General features: G+C 39.4%; 1 protein-coding gene across 2 annotated transcripts in view; it reads left to right on the plus strand.

Annotated features, from left to right (window-relative positions):
- The window catches only part of LOC130904542 (mitochondrial Rho GTPase 1-A), a 22,575-nt gene continuing 3,130 nt past the window's right edge, over window positions 1–19,445 (plus strand). Inside the window, exons 1-19 of one of the 2 annotated variants that reach the window (XM_057817378.1) lie at window positions 1–374; window positions 3,105–3,163; window positions 3,252–3,333; window positions 3,534–3,577; window positions 3,678–3,731; window positions 3,998–4,050; window positions 4,175–4,283; window positions 7,558–7,659; window positions 7,760–7,858; window positions 7,999–8,107; window positions 8,715–8,835; window positions 8,912–8,996; window positions 11,505–11,650; window positions 11,716–11,816; window positions 11,884–12,014; window positions 12,140–12,223; window positions 12,545–12,667; window positions 12,743–12,945; window positions 16,542–16,664. In XM_057817378.1, coding sequence (XP_057673361.1) covers window positions 338–374; window positions 3,105–3,163; window positions 3,252–3,333; window positions 3,534–3,577; window positions 3,678–3,731; window positions 3,998–4,050; window positions 4,175–4,283; window positions 7,558–7,659; window positions 7,760–7,858; window positions 7,999–8,107; window positions 8,715–8,835; window positions 8,912–8,996; window positions 11,505–11,650; window positions 11,716–11,816; window positions 11,884–12,014; window positions 12,140–12,223; window positions 12,545–12,667; window positions 12,743–12,945; window positions 16,542–16,664 — 1,865 coding nt within the window. In that variant the 5' untranslated portion in view covers window positions 1–337. The remainder of the gene's footprint in view (window positions 375–3,104; window positions 3,164–3,251; window positions 3,334–3,533; window positions 3,578–3,677; window positions 3,732–3,997; window positions 4,051–4,174; window positions 4,284–7,557; window positions 7,660–7,759; window positions 7,859–7,998; window positions 8,108–8,714; window positions 8,836–8,911; window positions 8,997–11,504; window positions 11,651–11,715; window positions 11,817–11,883; window positions 12,015–12,139; window positions 12,224–12,544; window positions 12,668–12,742; window positions 12,946–16,541; window positions 16,665–19,445) is intronic. The other variant, XM_057817379.1, reaches the window with a different exon arrangement.

Genomic DNA, 19,445 nt, shown 5'->3' on the forward strand with positions numbered 1-19,445 from the left:
ACTTGCCGGGTAGTGGAGGTCAGGCGTGCTCATGAAACAACTGCGAAATGCTATGGAACCGCCACGGACGTGAATTCCATCCAAAAACCGTGGCGCAGAGCTGTCGGCTATTTTTAAAATGCGATGCCACTGAGCTAAGAAAGTGCTCGCTGTGACGAAAGGCGCGAAGAACGCTGAGAGCGACACGGAAAAACGACCGTCCGTTTTGTCCTACAAGGCGCCTAGTTTGACAGGAGCTGGGCCTGACAGGAGACAAACTGCAGAAGAAGTGACATTCAAAGTGGGACTTCATGAAGCAGTAGACTGGCGTTAAGTCTGGAGAAAAGTCCATTTAAACATGAGAAAGGACGTGAGGATACTTCTTGTTGGGGAACGTAAGTAGCGAGTGTCTGCAATGTGGCTCGGCTGCAAAGCGCTTTATCCGCTTAACGTGTGTGGATGCTAGGAGGCTAATGGCTAGCACTTGAGTACTCCAGTGTGTAGCAGCTCTAAAAGGAAAATCTTAAAAATATATCGCCACATCATGCCATTATTACACTGGAGGAGTTCAATGTTACTACAGCAACGCGTAGACTTCGCTCTCACAAATTGAGACAACTCATAAATCCAAACTAATCGACTCAGACTTGTGAAGTTCTGTTCTAGTACCTTTAAATACTTTCTTCAAAACTGGCACTGTTTTTTTTTAACATAGTATGTTTAGATATGTGATTTCCTGTATTGGTGTCGTTACACTGGCATTTACTAAACATCTGACTGTTTTTTTTTTCCTCATAGAGACAATAGGAAACTTAGAAACTATGTTACTAAATTAAATAAAAAGAAAAAGAAGGTGTACTATAACAATTTGATTATAAATGGAAAACATGACAACAAAAAATTATGGAGCATTCTGAATAGTATGCTGGGAAGGAACGTTAAATCCACTCCATCATTTATGGAATTAGGGGGTCAGTTTATCACAAAGCCAATGGTTATAGCCAATCACTTAAACAATTATTTTTGTAATAAAATTGGTAGGTTAAGAGAGGACATGGGAGAAACTAATAACTCAAAAGCAGAGCTTCTCATAAGGAATTGTATTATGGAAGGGAAAACTTGCAACTTTGAATTTGTTAATGTTACTATTAGCCAGGTAGAAAAATTATTATTGGAATGTAAAGAAAAGCCATCAGGTGTAGATAATATTGATCCAAAATTGTTGAAACTTGCTGCAAGCCTCATTGCAGTTCCCATTACTCACATTCTAAACCTGACTTTTAATAAGCGAGTTTATCCAAATGCTTGGAAAACAGCTAAAATTGTGCCATTACAAAAAAGTGCAGCCTTACCTTTCTGTGGTCCTAATAGTAGACCGGTCAGTCTGTTGCCTGCTCTGAGTAAAATTATGGAAAGGATTGTCTTTGACCAAATTCAAGAATATTTCTCAGATAATAATCTAAATACAGATTTCCAACATGCGTACAGAGCAGGGCATTCAACCGCTACAGCGTTGGCACAGATGACAAATGATTGGCTAACGGCATTAGATAACAGAAGGCTGGCAGGAGCGGTACTGCTGGATTTTAGCTCAGCTTTTGATCTTATTGATCACAACCTCCTGTTAAAAAAAATGCAATGTTATGGCTTTGGTCAAGCAGCACTACTCTGGCTTAAGAGTTATCTTGAAAACAGGAGGCAAGCTGTCTTTTTTAATGGGAGCTTATCGGACTGGAAAAATGTTCACTGTGGTATACCACAGGGAAGCTGCCTGGGACCACTCCTGTTCTCTATATATACTAATGACCTGCCATTGGTGTTAAAAAAAGCAAAAATAGCCATGTACGCAGATGACTCAACAATTTATTCATCACAAACTACAGTCGAAGAAATTCAAAATGTTTTGATGGAAGAGTTAAAATATGTTTCTGATTGGGTTATGACTAACAAACTAGTACTAAATGTGGACAAGACAAAAAGTATTGTCTTTGGAACCAAACCTAGTCTTTTAACTGAACCCAAACTACATCTAGTTGTCAAAAACACTAGTGTTGAGCAGGTACAGGTGACTAAACTTCTTGGTGTGGAGATTGACAATAAACTATCTTGGTCAGAACATATTCGTAAAGTACTTCGCAGAATGGGTCAAAGTCTTTCAATGGTAAGAAGATGTTCCCAGATGCTGCCTCTTAATATGAGAGCAGATGTGACAAAGACACTTGTGTTGTCACACTTAGATTACTGCTCTGATATTTGGTCATGTGCCGCTATAACTCATATAACAACTTTACAAACTGTCCAAAATAGAGCAGCTCGGTGTGTGCTTCGTTGTTCACTCAGAACTAACGTAAACTGGATGCACAACACATTGTCCTGGTTAAAAGTTAAAGACAGATTTACGGCTTCATTGCTTACTTTTACGAGAAATATAGTTACGACTAAAATTCCAAAGGTACTTTTCCAAAAATTATATCGAAGTTCTGATGAACATCAACATGAGACCCGTCATGCCATGGGGGGTAGATTCATTTTGCCTCATGTCAAAACAAACCATGGAAAAAGTTCAGTCATGTATAGAGCGATGTTGGGCTGGAACACTGTGCCAATTGAAATTATTTCTGCAGACAGTAAAAATCAGTTTAAGTTCCTTCTGAAGAGACATTTAATTAGTAATGAATTCTGAAACGAAATAACTAACCGCCATGAGCCAGATAACGTCAATGAACGTCAGGAAAACAAAGACTGGGTCTTTTCTGTACATGTACATGCATGTAGTATATAGATAGGTATAGAGATATATGTAATGTGTATGTCTGTACTATATGTGCATTTATATGTAGGGGTGTGTGTGTGAGTGTATGGATAGGGAGGGAGGGGAGGGGGTGGGTGTGGGATTTTTTATTGTTATTTTTTCCGTATGCATTTTGGTTGGTGAGGCAAGCACTGGTGTAAATGTTTGAACGGAGCAGGCTGAATTGACTCCAGGAAGAGTAGATGTACCTGTTACAACTAATGGAGATCAAAATAAATACAAATACAAATACAAATACAAAATAGAGATGCTTTATTTGTTATAGATGTGTGATGTATTAATCTTGGTCAATGTTTTTATTCTGTACCTGCAGCCAAGGTGGGCAAGACATCATTGATCATGTCTCTCGTCAGTGAGGAGTTTCCTGATGAGGTGATGTTCATAGAACATGCAAATCCAGGTTCAGTTAAATTAATTGAGTTGGGGAATGTTTTGCTTATAATGAGGTTCTATGCATCAGGTTCCTCTGCGAGCTGAGGAGATCACCATCCCTGCCGATGTCACCCCAGAGAGGGTGCCGACACATATTGTGGATTATTCAGGTACTCTATATTGTTAATGACTGTACAGAGAGCGCATAGGTAGCACATCCGGGTTTTGAATGTTGGCACGGGCCCTTTCCGTGTAGAGTTTGCATATTTTCTCTTGCCACCCCTGGTTTATAATATGCAGTCAATATAGTCATAATACTGTATTACAACTATTGACATTTAAAACATTTTATTTATTTTATATTTTGCAGAGGCTGAGCAGTCAGATGAGCAACTATATCAAGAAATCTCTAAAGTTGGTTCAGTTTTTATTATCCTATTTTTGTTTAATAGTTGCAGTGTTTTTTTCTTTCCTTTTTAAATGAGAAGCTAATTTGGACTATTTCCCATTGCAGGCAAATGTTATCTGCATAGTGTACTCTGTCAACAACAAGAAGTCAATTGAAAAGGTGATCAAGTTTACGCCCTAGGCTATTGTTGATTTAGCTTGGGTGTTTCTCTGTCAATGGAATTGCATGATAAGTGATATATTTACAAAGAGACAAAATACAAGAGCATTTATTCATGAAATTTTTCATCTTTAATTTGGCGTTAAATATTTGAATGCTGATTTTTTTTCGGGATGCATGTGATTGTGTATCTAAACTACAACGTTACCCTTGAGTGTAGTATGATTTGACTTGAGTATTGTGAATGTTGTGCTCATCTCTCCCAGGTGACAAGTCATTGGATTCCTCTAATCAATGACAGGATAGACAAAGACAGCAGGTGTGCTTGTTGTATTTTTGTATTTACCTTGTTTGAAAACGTGTGCAAAATCGTTTTATCTAATACCAAATCATTTGTGGTCACTTGTGGCATTTTGATGCTTATGATTTTTTTTTCTTTATAGGGTGCCATTGATACTAGTGGGCAACAAGTCTGACCTGGTGGAGCACAGTAGCATGGAGACTATACTGCCTATCATGAATCAATACCAGGACATTGAGACGTGCGTGGAGGTAAGGTAACATTAATAGACTGGCGTATTCAAGTCTGGTGACATGCTAGACCAGGGGTCCCCAACGACCGGGCCGCAAACCGGTACCGGTCCGTGGCGCATTTGGTACCGGGCCGCGCAGAAATAATAAATAATTTATTAACAACTGCATTCTGGCCAATTGACTTTGGCCTGTGCCGCTTAACACCAATATCCCTGTCTACTCTAGATATACAACTACAGGATAGGAGGTCGTCATAGAAATGCATTGATTGGGCTGTTAGCACTAAATCTCGTTTTGTATATCTATGCGCGCTTGGACTCGATAATAACGTATGACGTAGGTTGTTGCCAATCACATTTCTTCCCGGAAATAATTAGCCCCCACACTAGAATGACTGAATAACAGACGTCTTTCGACAGACATTTTACGGGGAAAAGGGAACCTGACGAGCCAGAAGATGTGTCTACAACCTCAAAGAAAACAAAATTTATGCTACTTCCCAATCACTAAAGACCCACGAACTGCGAAGGAGTGAATTTGTGACCCGTATGTGAATAAACCGAGACATTTGAGCATGTCTGTGCAACAGGAATATCAGCTTGTAGAGATCGCAAATCACGGCGACCTTAAACGTACATTTGAGACAACAACTCTACCGAAGTTCTGGATTAAAGTAATTTCGGAATATCCTGACATCGCTAGGCGCGCGCTGAAAACTGTGCTACAATTTCCAACATCGTGTATTTGTTATGCTAGCCTCTCTCACTCTCCCATCTCGGGACCATCTCGTCTCAACGAAACAAGGGTTGGCATGCGCGTAACGTTAAAAAGCACCACGAATGCAGCGATTCCAAAGTACACACTACAAACTTTCTTTAAAGAAAGAAATATTAATTTACGTTTGCCATGTTAGGTGCACACAACAACTGCACGTAGCCGTATCACTTAACGACTTCGCCGTGTCGTTAAGCATTAATTTACGCCATTTCCGTTTTGCACATGTATGTTTATGATGTAAATAGTTTTTTAGCACCATTGGATAACATTGACAGTCCAATTGAATATAAAAGAGGGCTTTTTTCACCGCCACAAAAGCTTTGGGAGCAAAATTTTATAAGGGTGCAAAATTTGACAGGACACTGGTCCGTGAAAAAACAGACCCAAATCACACCGGTCCGTGGTGCAAAAAAGGTTGGCGACCCCTGTGCTAGACAACCCTCACACTTAACTCTTAAGTGCAGGGGTCCGTTTGTGATATGTGAGTCAGAATGCACCGCTTTATCATGAACATATACAGTTCTGAAGTGGTATTTAGAGTTATATTTGAATGAAAGACAACTTTTCTAGGCCAAATAGTAGTAGAATGGTAAATGATAATTGGATGTGCCTTCATTTGCAGCATGGCGACGTATTTTTGTGCTGCTGTGCAAACTGATTTGTGGTGTTCATGCATGTCAAGGCAACCGAAACCCACTGCACTTGAGAGCGCTACAAATATATGTCAGGCCCCCCATCAGTTGCCCCCTATGCCACTGACCTCTTTTACACGCAACCATTCATATCACTGACTGACCAGTGACCCGGCCAGCAGCGTTCAAGTGCATTGCTGTCATGAAGGAATTCAGCCTGTTGGGTGTCTGTAATGGATTTCTTCTCCCCCCTTTTATGACACGGCTGTCATACAGAGCTAATGTTACACTAGGGAGGATGTGAGTATGCACACGTACGAGTGGATTTAGTTTGTACACTCCCATATCATGTGGCATTCATGTGCAGCACGGGTTGGCAATGCCTGCTTTTTTATTACCAGTTAGTTATGAGGATGGAAAAATGATTACCGTATTTTCCGCACTATAAGGCGCACCTAAAACACTTTAATTTTGTCGAAAGCTGACAGTGCGCCTTATAATAGCTTTATATCTGGATCAATATTGGTTAATCATGGCATGAAATTCCCTTTAGCACAGCCACATCTAGTGGTATGCATAATCCAACCCTAACCCCTACTACTACTACTGCGCCTTATAATTAGGGTTGGGCATCGATGGGACCCGTTTCTAACACTCCGATGCCCCCGGAACCGTTCAGATTTAAAATTTTGATTCCATATTTCGATGCCGTGACCGCCGAGCGGGAAAAAAAAAAAAAAAAGTCATAAGAAGCGTGTGTTTGTGCACTGCAACTTGATTACAACCATGGACACGGTGCGGCAGCGGTCAAAAGTTTGGCTCAACTTTACAAAAAAATAAGACCAGTCAGCTCTGTGCAACACTTGCAATAAAACTATATCATGCAAAGGTGACTGCACGACCAATATGATCAAACACCTCCTGCTTCATGGAATACAAGTGCCGAGTAGCATAACTGAGTTCTGCGCCGTTCCTTTAACCAGTCAGAAAAGTAAGTAAAACAATAAATTACGTCTGTTTTCTGCTGTATCCGCGATCCGACCCCAGATTAAGCAGTATATGATGGATGAATGGAAAATAGCACGAAAATAAGTCGTATTATTACGGCGGGCTATGGTCGATATCGCATGTATATAGAACTAGATGCGAAATGACCGACTTGCTGGCGTTAGTAAACAGCCGCCATCTTAAAGCAGTAGATGCCTCCATTAAAATCAACAGTATTAAAAGAGCTTCAAATTATACTCAATAGAAGAATTTATACTAATGCTTCGTTGTAGCTCCCAGCTAAGGTAAATGAATGGCAAAAGAATATGGGTAAATGTTTTCTCTGTGAGTGTTTTAAAAATAATCATCTTTGTGAAAGTGCACTCCTTTGGAAAGAAACTTCATCACATTCAAGTTCACAGAAGTTAAAAATAGCCCTGTGAGAAGTTCATATAATTTATAATTTTTGTATTAATTGTATTAATAATAGATAATAATAAATAATTAAATAATAATTAATTGTAAATTCATATCACTTAAAAAAAATCCAGAAGTTAAAACATTAATTTAAACTAATACATTTTTAAACTTTAAATTTTTTGACCCTACCTCTATTTTTTACCCTGCCTCTTAAAAGAATCTGAATCGAGAATCGTTCAGCACCGAAATCGAAACATTGAATCGGAACCGGAATCGTTCAATTTCAAACGATGCCCAATCCTACTTATAATGTGGTGCGCCCCATGTATGGAAATCTTTTTAAAATGGGCCATTCCTTTAAGGTGCGCCTTATACTCCGATGTGCCTGATAATGCGGAAAATACGGAATGTGAAAATGTAAAGCAAGAATTTTAAAATATCAATCAACCACCTGTGTGCCCTCCGTTTCCTCTTAGTGCTCTGCCAAAAATCTGAAGAACATCTCAGAGCTTTTCTACTATGCCCAGAAGGCAGTTCTACATCCTACAGGACCTCTGTACTGTCCAGAAGAGAAGGAGGTGAGATTTGTTTTCTGAGAATGATGAAATTAGCTGCTGAAGATATTTTGCTGCCTAATTTTGACATATAAACTCATAATATCGTTTATTTTTCATACAGCTGAAGCCTTCCTGCATTAAGGCTTTAACTCGAATCTTCAAAGTGTCTGACCTGGACAATGATGGCATTTTGAATGACAACGAGCTCAACTTCTTTCAGGTAACAGTTTTTACTATACACAACACTAAATAGTATGTGTTTATGTGCAACTTCTTGATACGTGTGGGCAAATTGTTAAATTCCAAATTGCTGCATTATTTATTATGCTGATTTTTTATATATTAATTTTGTATGTGCAGAGAACCTGTTTTAACACACCACTGGCATCCCAGGCTTTAGAGGATGTTAAAAATGTAGTAAGAAGAAACATGGCTGATGGAGTCAAGGACAATGGTCTCACACTTAAAGGTTCGATATCATTTCAGTTTTTTCTAATATGAAAGAAAATGCATTATTTCCATTAATTTATGAAGATAATGCGCTAGACTATAATCCACAAAGCAAAAAAATCACAAGATTTTGGAAAAAACCTACATATTTAAGCCACAGGTGTTCATGTTGTAAAATGTGATATTTACCGGTATATAGAAAGATGTTAAATAGAAAGACTGTCTGAAATGACTACAACAATTACTCACAATTAACCAGGTTGCTTCAATTACAATGGAGTAGAAGTAAAATCCACTTCACATCTTTTATGTCCACTTCCTATCTTGCATCGGACAGTGCCGAATTCAATAAAATTGCTTGGTAAATTACTCGGAAACTCGGTGTTGATTGAAAAAAGGACCCTTCGCGCTAATAGATAAACCTTGACGGCACCCAGAATGGAAGCGTCACCATGATGTTCCAGGCCGCCAAGCAAAGAAGTATTATGCAAGTTCACTCATAATAATCCAGAAATGAACTGCTTTGTTATCAACGCCGCAGTGTTGAAATGGAGAGGAAAAATGTAGCAGCTTATCGTCCAAAAAATACGCGACATGGTTTGCTGACTCCCATCTCCTTTGTTCAGGCTTCTTGTTCCTGCACACCCTTTTCATACAGCGCGGTCGACACGAGACCACCTGGACTGTGCTCAGGAGGTTTGGTTATGATGATGACCTGGAGCTCACACAGGAATATCTCTTCCCCGTGTAAGCACTAGAAAATCTCAAACCTTCATTTTCTCAAACACCGGTCATTGATTTATAATGTTTCAACCTCTCCTAGAGTCAAGATCCCTCCTGACTGCACCACAGAACTAAACCACAACGCTTACCTCTTCCTTCAAAGCGTATTTGACAAGCATGACAAAGTAAGTTGAATTGATGGTGCAACAGAGCTATTAAAAAAATATATATACAGTGGGGAGAACAAGAATTTGATACAGTGCCAATGGGAAAACCCACTGGCAGTGTATCAAATACTTGTTCTCCCCAGTGTGTGTGTGTATATATATATATATATATATATATATATATATATATATATATATATATATATATATATATATAGATATAGATATAGATAATTCATTCCTTATCCTGAAATTGATTCATTCCAGAGTGGCTTTCTTATCATGAATATTTTGTATAATGAATCGTGCTTTACATGTAAATCGCCTAATTAGTTCCAACCTATACTAAAACCACATTACATTTGCTGTCATGTGCTCTGATTGTCTGTCTTTATTTGTAATGCTTTGTCACCCCCCTAGTGGCACTTATGTGTAGCTAGTTTGTTAGGTTCTTACTCATTCTACACACGTTATTACTTGACAAATCTAGCTCGTAGCAAGCACGGAGTGCTAAAAGATGAGCTAACTTGGGCAGCCATTGTATTTTTTAGTTCTTGCTATTTCATCTCGCTGTTTGTGCCTTGATAAAGCATCGCTTGTAAGTTATATTCTTTCATATTCATGAGCATCGTGTAGCACATTGTGATGTTTAATTTGTTCGTTTACATTTATAGGCAAACGTAGTTACATTATTGCATTGCTGCGAGCAGGAATGATCTACAGTGCCTTGCGAAAGTGTTCGCCCCCCTTGAACTTTTAAACCTTTGGCCAATTTCAGCCTTCAAACATAAAGATATAAAATTTCAATTTTTTGTCAAGAATCAACAACAATTGGAACACAATCGTGAAGTGGAATGAAATTTATTCGATATTTTCTTTTTTTTTTTTTTTTAACAAATAAAACCTGAAACTTGGGGTGTGCAATATTATTCAGCTCCTTTACTTTCAGTGCAGCAAACTCACTCCAGAAGTTCAGTGAGGATCTCTGAATGATCCAATGTTTTCCTAAATGACTGATGATGATGAATAGAATCCATCCGGATGTATAATCAAGTCTCTGTGTAAATGCACCTGCTCTCTGATAGTCTCAGGGTTCTGTTTAAAGTGCAGAGAGCATTATGAAGATCACGAACACACCAGGAAGGTCAGAGATACTCTTGTGGAGGAGTTTAAAGCCGGAATTGGATACAAAAAGATTTCCCAAGCTCTTAACATCTCAAGGAGCACTGTGTAAGCAATCATATTGAAATGGAAGGAGTGTCAGACCACTGCAAATCTACCAAGACCAGGCTGTCCCTCGAAACTTTCACCCTGAACAAGGAGAAGACTGATCAGAGATGCAGCCAAGAGGCCTATGAGCACTCTGGATGAACTGCAGAGCTCTACAGCTGAGTTGCGAGAGTCAGTTTCCACACGACAACAATCAGTTCTACACAGCACAATTATGGCCTTTATGGATGAGTGGCAAGAAGAAGGCCATTTATCAAAGATATCCATAAAAAGTTTAACACAAGCCACCTGGGAGACACACCAAACATGTGATAGAAGGTGCTCTGGTCAGATGAAACAAAAATCGAACTTTTTGGCCACAATGGAAAACGGTATGTTTGGCGTAAAAGCAACACAGCTCATCACCCTGAACACACCATCCCCACTGTCAAACATGGTGGTGGCAGCCTCATGGTTGGGACTGCTTTTCTTCAGCAGGGACAGGGAAGATCGTTAAAATTGATGAGAACACGAATGGAGCCAAGTTCGGGACCATTCTGGAAGAAAAACTTTTGGAGTATACAAAAGACCTGAGACTGGGACGGAGATTTATACTCCAACAGGACAATGATCCTAAAGACAAAGCCAAATCTACAATGAAATGGTTCACAAATAAACGTATCCAGGTGTTAGAATGGCCAAGTCAAAGTCCAGACCTGAATCCAATCGAGAATCTGTGGGCAGAGCTGTGGACTGCTGTTCACAAATGCTCTCCATCCAACCTCACTGAGGTTGAGCCGTTTTGTAAGGAAAAATGGGCAAGAATTTCAGTCTCTCGATGTGCAAAACTGATAGAGACCCCAAACGACTCGCAGCTGTAATTGCAACAAAAAGTGGCGCCACAAAGTATTGGCTGAATAGTATTGCACACCCCACTTTTCAGGTTTTTATTTGTTAAAAAAAGTATAAAATAGCCAATAAATTTCGACCAACTTCATGATTGTGCCCAAACTGTTGTTGATTCTTGACAAAAAAAATACATTTTATATCTTTATCTTTGAAGGCTGTAATGTGGCGAAAGGTTGAAAAGTTCAAGGGGGCCGAAGACTTTCCCAAAGCACTGTATGCTACAGTACATATTATGTTCTGTATGATGAATCGTTTTTCGGAATATGAAGCGAAAAAGCTTTGAATTTTTTTTCTTAAAAGGAATTTTTCGAATAAAGAAGCTTTTGTATCTCGAGGTACCACTGTATTTGATGGCACGAGGCTACCATTTTGTTAAATGTATGCTGACGTTAAGGTGTTTGTTTTCAGGACAGAGATTGTGCACTGTCGCCAGAGGAGGTGAAGGACCTGTTCAAAGTTTTCCCTTACATGCCATGGGGTCCAGACGTAAACCACACTGTGTGTACGAATGACCAAGGATGGATCACATACCAGGGATACCTCTCCCAGTGGACGTGAGTGTTTTAAATCTTGACGAGTAGAAAATAAAACAAACAACTCTCATCCAACTGCAATGCAGGTTAACGACGTATCTGGATGTCCAGCGGAGTTTGGAGTATTTGGGTTACCTGGGTTACTCTATCATTTATGAGCAGGAGTCTCAAGCAGCTGCCATCACAGGTATCTCACACCAACAGTTATGATAAGAGTCAATATTACTAAAATTTTGTGTCATCTTTCCTTTTAGTGACGCGCAACAAGCGCATCGATCTACAGAAGAAACAGACGCAGCGCAGCGTCTTCCGGTGCAATGTCCTGGGGGCGCAAGCAAGCGGGAAGAGTGGATTTTTACAGGCCTTTCTAGGAAAGAACCTCCAGGTTAGTTGATTAATATTGAAAGTGATTACATAGTTGACCCAGAAAGTAAAGAGAAAATATTTACTTTTCTTGAACCTTGAATTGTCAGGAAACTGTGTTTATCGCCTTTGTTTTTGTCACCGTAGCGACAGAGGCGGATTAGAGAAGACCATAAATCACTGTATGCCATCAGCACAACCTATGTGTACGGTCAAGAGAAATACCTGCTAGTAAGTGAATTTTAGATTTTTTTTTTTTTTTTAAATGGCAGAAATAAGAGTTTTGGGAGTCTGTCTAAATGAGGAGGCGTACGCATGCAGTCAAATGTATTTTATTGAAGACTTTAATAATCACAAGCACCCTATTTATCATGAAAAATCATTTTTTGTACTGCTTGTTTTTATAATAAACTTTAAAATGATGTTAGACAGTTTTGAAAATCCTGAAATGAGGTGATTTGTGGGGGAAAATGTTAATCTATGATTATTTTGAAGTTTGTGCAAGTAAAGTTTTGTCCTGGTGATTTGTTTTTCATGAAATATCCTTTCCAGCTCCATGAGATGATGCCAGATTTTGACTTTATGTCGGAGGCGGATCTCGCTTGTGATGTGGTGTGCCTGGTCTATGACATCAACAATCCCTATTCTTTTGAATATTGCGCTAAAATGTTTAAGGTATGAACACTTATTTTTCACTTTCAGAACATGTGTAAAACCTCAAAGTGTAAACGCTTATTGCGCATGTGGCAGCAATACTTCATGGACAGCAAGACTCCTTGCGTGGTGATCGGCTCCAAATCGGACCTGCACGAAGTTCGGCAGCAATACAGCCTTTCTCCACATGAGTTTTGTCGCAAACACAAGCTCCACCCGCCCCAGCCGTTCACATGCAACACAATCAACGCCCCCAGCAAAGACCTCTACACTCGAATCACCACCATGGCCATGTACCCGTGAGTAACGGAAGCGTTTTAACTGTTATGCTGTTTCTTTGTCTCCTGGTCTCATCCAGAGCCCTTCCGCTCAATCTTTGGTAAAGTGTTCTAATCTTAAATGGTGTCTTAATTCCTTCAAAGCTTGGCTTTCACAGTCAAATAACTTGCACTAAGCCCTCCAAATCTACTTTTCGCTATCCAGACATCGTGTTTTAAGTCCAAAACAACAAAGGCCATTTTGCTCAGCAGAGATTGCAAAGCAGCGAGGTGAACTAAAGGGCTTACCTAAAGTCAGTATTGCTACTGATTGTTATTTATGAATAACGCTTATCCTTAGTTTTTCTTAGGTATTTTTGGAGAGGGGAAAAAAAAAACATCAAAATGAATATAACTAGGGATCTCCTCAACCGATCACGTTATTGGAAATCGGACCCATCAGGCCATTTTTCAGAGGATCGGAATCGGGTGAAAAGGATCGGGTTTTTAATTTATGCTATATCATAGACTTCATAATGGTATTGACAGGTCACATCGGGCACATACAGTGGCTTCCCTTCAAGCAGGGGGTCGTCCACATCAAGAGGAGCTATTCACAAACACGCACGCAGCATATGTAACGCCAGATTTAGTTGAAAAAAAGTAAGAAAGCTGTACCGCATACCAACATGAAGGATTGCGTTGAAAAAGTAAGAAAGCTGTGCCGCAGCTGTACCCTAACTCTACAGGAAGGATAGTCTCAGCAGTGATTTGTCCGAGGATTCAAAGTAATTATTTTTTGTACCGTGCATGCATTTTAAAACGTGAAAAAAAACAATGGGAGAAATGAACTGCTATGGACTAGCATCACCCTTCGACATATTTACGTAATATAAATGCTACCTGCACGTTTTTTTTTGTTTTTGTTTTGTTTTTAACCAAGAATCGAGACTGTTTTACATCCATATCTATAAAGAATTGAGGGGTTTCAGCATTTATGCACAAGAATTTAAATGAAAAATCTCTGTGTTGCTTCGTCACACTGTGGGACCGCCTTACCACAACATTCGACATTTACTTAAAATAAATTCTACCTGCACGTTTTTTTATTTATTTTTTTGCTTTTATCCAAGAGTCAAGACTGTTTTACATCCATATCTATAAAGAATTCAGGGATTTAAGCATTTATTCACAAGAATTTCAACATAAAAAGCTCTTTGTGTTTCCACTCGGACAGCTTTGACGGAGATACGCCTCCTATTAATCGGCTCCTCGCCATGTGTCTCGTCAATAGCCTTATGAAGTCTATGGCTCTATTATAATTTAAAATATATATATATTGTGCTGGCTACAGTTGCCAGTGTTTAGAGCCAATTAACATTTTACAGTACATCACTGCCACCTTGTGGTCATGACAATTCACTGCATCCTCCATGCGACGCAGTTTGGAACACATGCTCATTCACTTTCACAGCACACAGCCTGATGCTGTTGAGTGCTTTCTGTTAACGTTTCGGCCTTGGAAACTATGGAAGTATTTTTTATCTATACCAACCTGTTGATATGCAGTATATGTAAGGAAAAGCTATAGCAATTAAATTTGTTTATACCGTATTGGGCCGAATATAAGACAGCCCTGATTATAAGACGACCCCCTCTTTTTCAAGACTCAAGTTTGACAAAAGACTTTTTGAACACCAAATTAATTTTATACAGAAAATAATTACAGTACATTGAAACAAATTATAACAATATATTTGAGGGAAAAAGCATGTTATTTTTCCTCATTCAAATCTTAATATCTGAACATTTAAATATGTAAACGAAAGTGCAATCACATTCGTAAATGAATGGCTTCTGGTTTTTGAAATGTAAATTAACCAATCTATTGTGATAAAACAACAAAATTGCAATAACTGCATTAACCATAAGGGGTTCGCTTTGGCCTGGGGAGTCATCTTCAGTATTCGCTTCAATGATATCTGGCACCATCTAGCATCGTGAATGGGTATAATGTCTAGACCCCGTATATAAGACGACCGCCACTTATATTCGGGCCAATACGGTATGTCCTGTATGGAAGCTTAACCTACACTTATAGCTTGGAGCGCAAGTGAAGTGTGGTGTCTACATGGTATTTGTACACCGGCCAGAGTTTGCGCTAGACTTTTTCGTTGTCTGTCATTTTGACTGACAGGATCATAAAAATCCGGTCATAATCTATTTTTACCCGTCACTTAAATTTTTAAAATGATAATAGTGACATATTCAATAGTGTTTAGTTTTCATTCATTTTTAATTAATATTGTAATGCTTGCTTGGCGGCGAAAAATTAGACACGGAAGTCGTGGTATTTTTCTCCCTGTTTTTACTCTGCTTACCGCCAGCAACACCAACAAAACAACAACTCCGCCCCCAAAGAAAAAGAGGCAACTATATACACAGGCGGCAATCTAGTCCACCAATTGGATGACACGCTGGCACACCGGGTGCAGCAATAAGAGCCTCGCATTAATGTGTCAATCATGGTGCCGACGCCAGACCCCGGTGACGCTACAATATTCTGTCCGAACAGAATCCACACCGTGCCATCAAGCATATGAATATGTAACTTTTTCTCTGCAGTGACAAAAACAGCTGACTGTGGCCCCAGTAGGTAGGCTACATATGGAACAATGAAATTAACAGTTCACCTGCTGTGGCCTGAACGCAGTCTTCCTCCTGGTGCGCATGGACTTGAATTGCGTGCCCGCTTGTGCATAATATTGTGTCTCAAGTGGGATTCCTTCAGAGGCTATTGTCATGAGGTTTTGGACTTTTGCCTCGGACAGACGACTTAGTTCGGACACTCAGTTGCCTTGACATTTTTCCGAGTAAGGCCAACGACGTCATGCGTTAAGAGAGACAATTGCTAATTAATATGCTCACTCGCCACCCTGTGGTCTGGGGTGTGAATTGCAACCTGTCAAAATGACAGATGGACTTCCGTTTTTTCCGTCACCGTTTTAAAAAACCGGTCAACGACGGAAAATATTCGGTTAACGCGACCCCTGACACCGGCATGTATTGTGCAGTTTAGTTAAATGCATGCATGTTTCTTTTAGTTTCACAAACCTAAATGAATTACTTCATATAAAAACAGGAAAAGACCGAGCCTTATGTTTTATTGGAGGACATACAATGTTAGCTGTGTCAGGCAGTGCACATGGAAACGCACTGTTTTGGTTAAATGAAATATTTTTTAAGAGCTAAAAAGTAACAGAAGAATCCAGAAATACATTAGCATTGCCAAAGAACCAAAAATATACAAAAAATATACTCCAGGGAAAAAAAGGAACAAGAATTAGTACAGTAATCTAATGTTTGGAACTTTTGTTTTAAGATTAAAAAAGAAAAAAAAAAAAACATACGATGGATCGGCACTCTGTATCGGTAGCTTCTCAAAATTAAGTGACTCTGGCTCGGGTGGAAAAATATGCGATCGGGACATACCTATATATAACGTAACGGGACTGTCATACCTTGTCATTGCTTTTAGGTCTCAACTATCCCACCTTTGCATGCTTCCATTTTTGATGCGTGTTGTCTGTGTTGCATGCGCATACACACATTCTCGTGTGTCTTCTTCCCCCCTGCAGCTACGCCCGTCTCTGCTGCATGTGCGCCTGCAACAAGTGTACCTATTGCCTGTGTCAGAACCTCCTCAAGATGGAGTTGCTGCGCAGCATTAAGGCCCAGCTGCGCAGAGTCGTTCACAACAGGTTCTTACATAGTCATACACTGGTTTTAGGTGTAGTTGCACACCCTGTGTGTAGTTGTGGAGGAGCTGCAGTTTCACAGAGGTGGTGGCTGCTGCTTAGGCGTAGTGCCAGTTTGTGCTTGTGCTGCTTGTGACCCGGCAACAAAAATGATTCACTTTTTGCTTTTTTCCATATAATCTCATCTACACTGTGTATACCTCAGGACATCTGCAGGTTCTTAAAAAGTCTAAAATTTTCCTAAAATCTCATCTAAGGTCTTAAATACAATCTTGAACGATCTTAAAAATCTATTGACGTTACTTTACTACTGTACTACTACTAGTAGTAGTATTACTCTGTGCTCATGTGTATCACAGTGTGAAAGAGCTGGGAATAAATTAATATATTTTGTAAGTAATTCCGGGCCTTCAATTTTCCTTCAAATCTTTTGTACGTTTTTTGCCGGTATCAATTTGAATTGGGTCTTAAATTTGATTCATTATGGTCTTTAAAATGTCCGATATTGGGCTAGTTGCACCCTGTATTATCTAACCTAATGGCACAATCAAGCATCTGTTTTCATCCTTCTGCTGTGAATTTAAATTAGTTTGTTGCTTGTAGACATCCAATACATTTTAACTGGAACGGTCGGCAACGAATGAACATTCAGTCGCAGTTGGTGTCAGTGAGTTCCACAAAGGGATCCACGGATAGAAAGGCTTGTAGTTCATAAAAGATTAACGTTATTATGAGTTAAAATAATTTGATATTGAAACCCCTATTGATGATTCGTTTTATACAATTTGTGAAATTAGTTTAACTAGTAGGTCGGCATTGTTGTTGACGTTGCAGGGTGGTGACGTCACACGGTTACGCTGCCGTGCTTCCAGAGTATGACCCTAGCGACATATACATGTAATCTGTTCAACCCTTTCAATTTGAACCCGAGAGGGAAATTATGAGCATGACAGCGGTGTCTATATTTCACAAAACGAGCAGCAAACGCAAAATGAACAGGAAAGACTGGATGAGACGAGACGAGAGTAGGAAAAAAAAAAGGTGTTCCGCCAACATGCGCTACACTGGTGAAACGTCCTACAAGAGGCAAATTTGACACCCAAAGTACTACCGTGCACTTTCAGCTTGTTTTGTTTGGATGCGTACTGACCGAACATACTAAATATGCCTTAAGAAAATTCTTAAAAGCAGTAATATCAAATAAGGGTGGTTTAAATATGCTACGTGAATTGGCTGGCAACCAGTTCAGGGTGTCCCCTGCCTTGCCCGTAGTTGGCTGGGATTGGCTCCGGCACCTCCGCGACCCTCGTGAGGAAAAGCGGCATGGAAAATGAATGAATGAATGAATGAATGAATAATGTTGTCAACAGATCAATGATCTGCTTTAAAGACACCACAAGAAAACACAATGCTTAAGTATGAGCGGGAAAGACATGCAAAAAGTATTTTGAGACGATGAAAAGGTAATAAAAGACTCAATAAAAACACAAATAGTAAGTACTCTCTGCTTTTAACCAATGTGCGCATGTGTTAGAATTCTCACCGCCTAGAAGGAATTGGATAACCCGGTAGTGTTCTTCTAGTGACTGTGACAATCTACGTCACCATCCCAAGCCTCCATCCAAAACATGGCGCCCTCCGTAGGTCAAAACATGGACTAAATAATATATATTTTTAAATAAATGGCAATATTTTATGTGTTTCTCATAACATATTTCAGTAAAAGGGAACAATAGTGGCTTATTGGAGCCTACAAGTCTTTAAGTCCGAGGTACCCTTTAAGATGAAGTAAATATTAAACAAAATACAAGGTCTACTATTTTTTTGGGGGGGGGGGCTGTTTTGACACACATTTGCACCACTGTTTCTTCCAATGATAAGATTTTTCGGAGGATGATTCAAAGTCATTCCTGTCAAGTTGAGAACTTGGTCATTTTGTTTTCCATTTGTTCTTCAAGCTGAAGTCGAGTAGAAAAAGTTTGAGTGATTGGCTATTGTCATGTCCATTCCCGCCATGTATTATTGAGAAAAATACTCTCAGCTGATCACCGAAAATCGACCTAAAATTTTTCACAAACTGTCACCCTATTATAATCGTGTTTATGATTGTAATGTTTATTTTGGCACGCTAACTCTACAGTGCTTTGCGATACGGGGAAAGAATCTATCACCAAATGGGCCATTTTATATCATAATATAGATATCCTATGATATAATGCGTATACAGTGTAGCACATTAGTGAGTACAGTACACCCCTTGCATTTCTGCAGATATTATATCTTTTCATGGGACAACACTGACAAAATGACACTTTGACACAATGAAGTGTGTGTGCAGCTTATATAACAGTTAATTTAGTTTCCCCTCAAAATAACTCAAAATATAGCCATTAATATCCAAACCCCTGGCAACAAAAGTGAGTACACCCGTTAGTAAATATGTACATTCCTGAATGTCCAAATTGAGTACTGCTTGTCATTTTCCCTCCAGAATGTCAAGTGACTCGTTACAGGAGTGCTGTCAGCATTGGTCAAGAGATTGAAGAGGTGGGGGGGGGGGGGGGGGGGGGGGGTCACCTTTTAGTGCTCAGACCATACATCCAATTGGTGTGCATGGCTATCACCCCAGGAGGAAGCCCTTTGCAATTTAGGGATTTACGTATTTACTAAGGGGTGTACTCACTTTTGTTGCCAGGGGTTTAGATATTAATGGCTATATTTTGAGTTATTTTGAGGGGAAAATAAATTAACTCTATTCTATAAGCTGCACACAGACTACTTTTC

This window comes from Corythoichthys intestinalis, chromosome 16, assembly GCF_030265065.1.
Source record: "Corythoichthys intestinalis isolate RoL2023-P3 chromosome 16, ASM3026506v1, whole genome shotgun sequence".
Classification (NCBI taxonomy): domain Eukaryota; kingdom Metazoa; phylum Chordata; class Actinopteri; order Syngnathiformes; family Syngnathidae; genus Corythoichthys; species Corythoichthys intestinalis.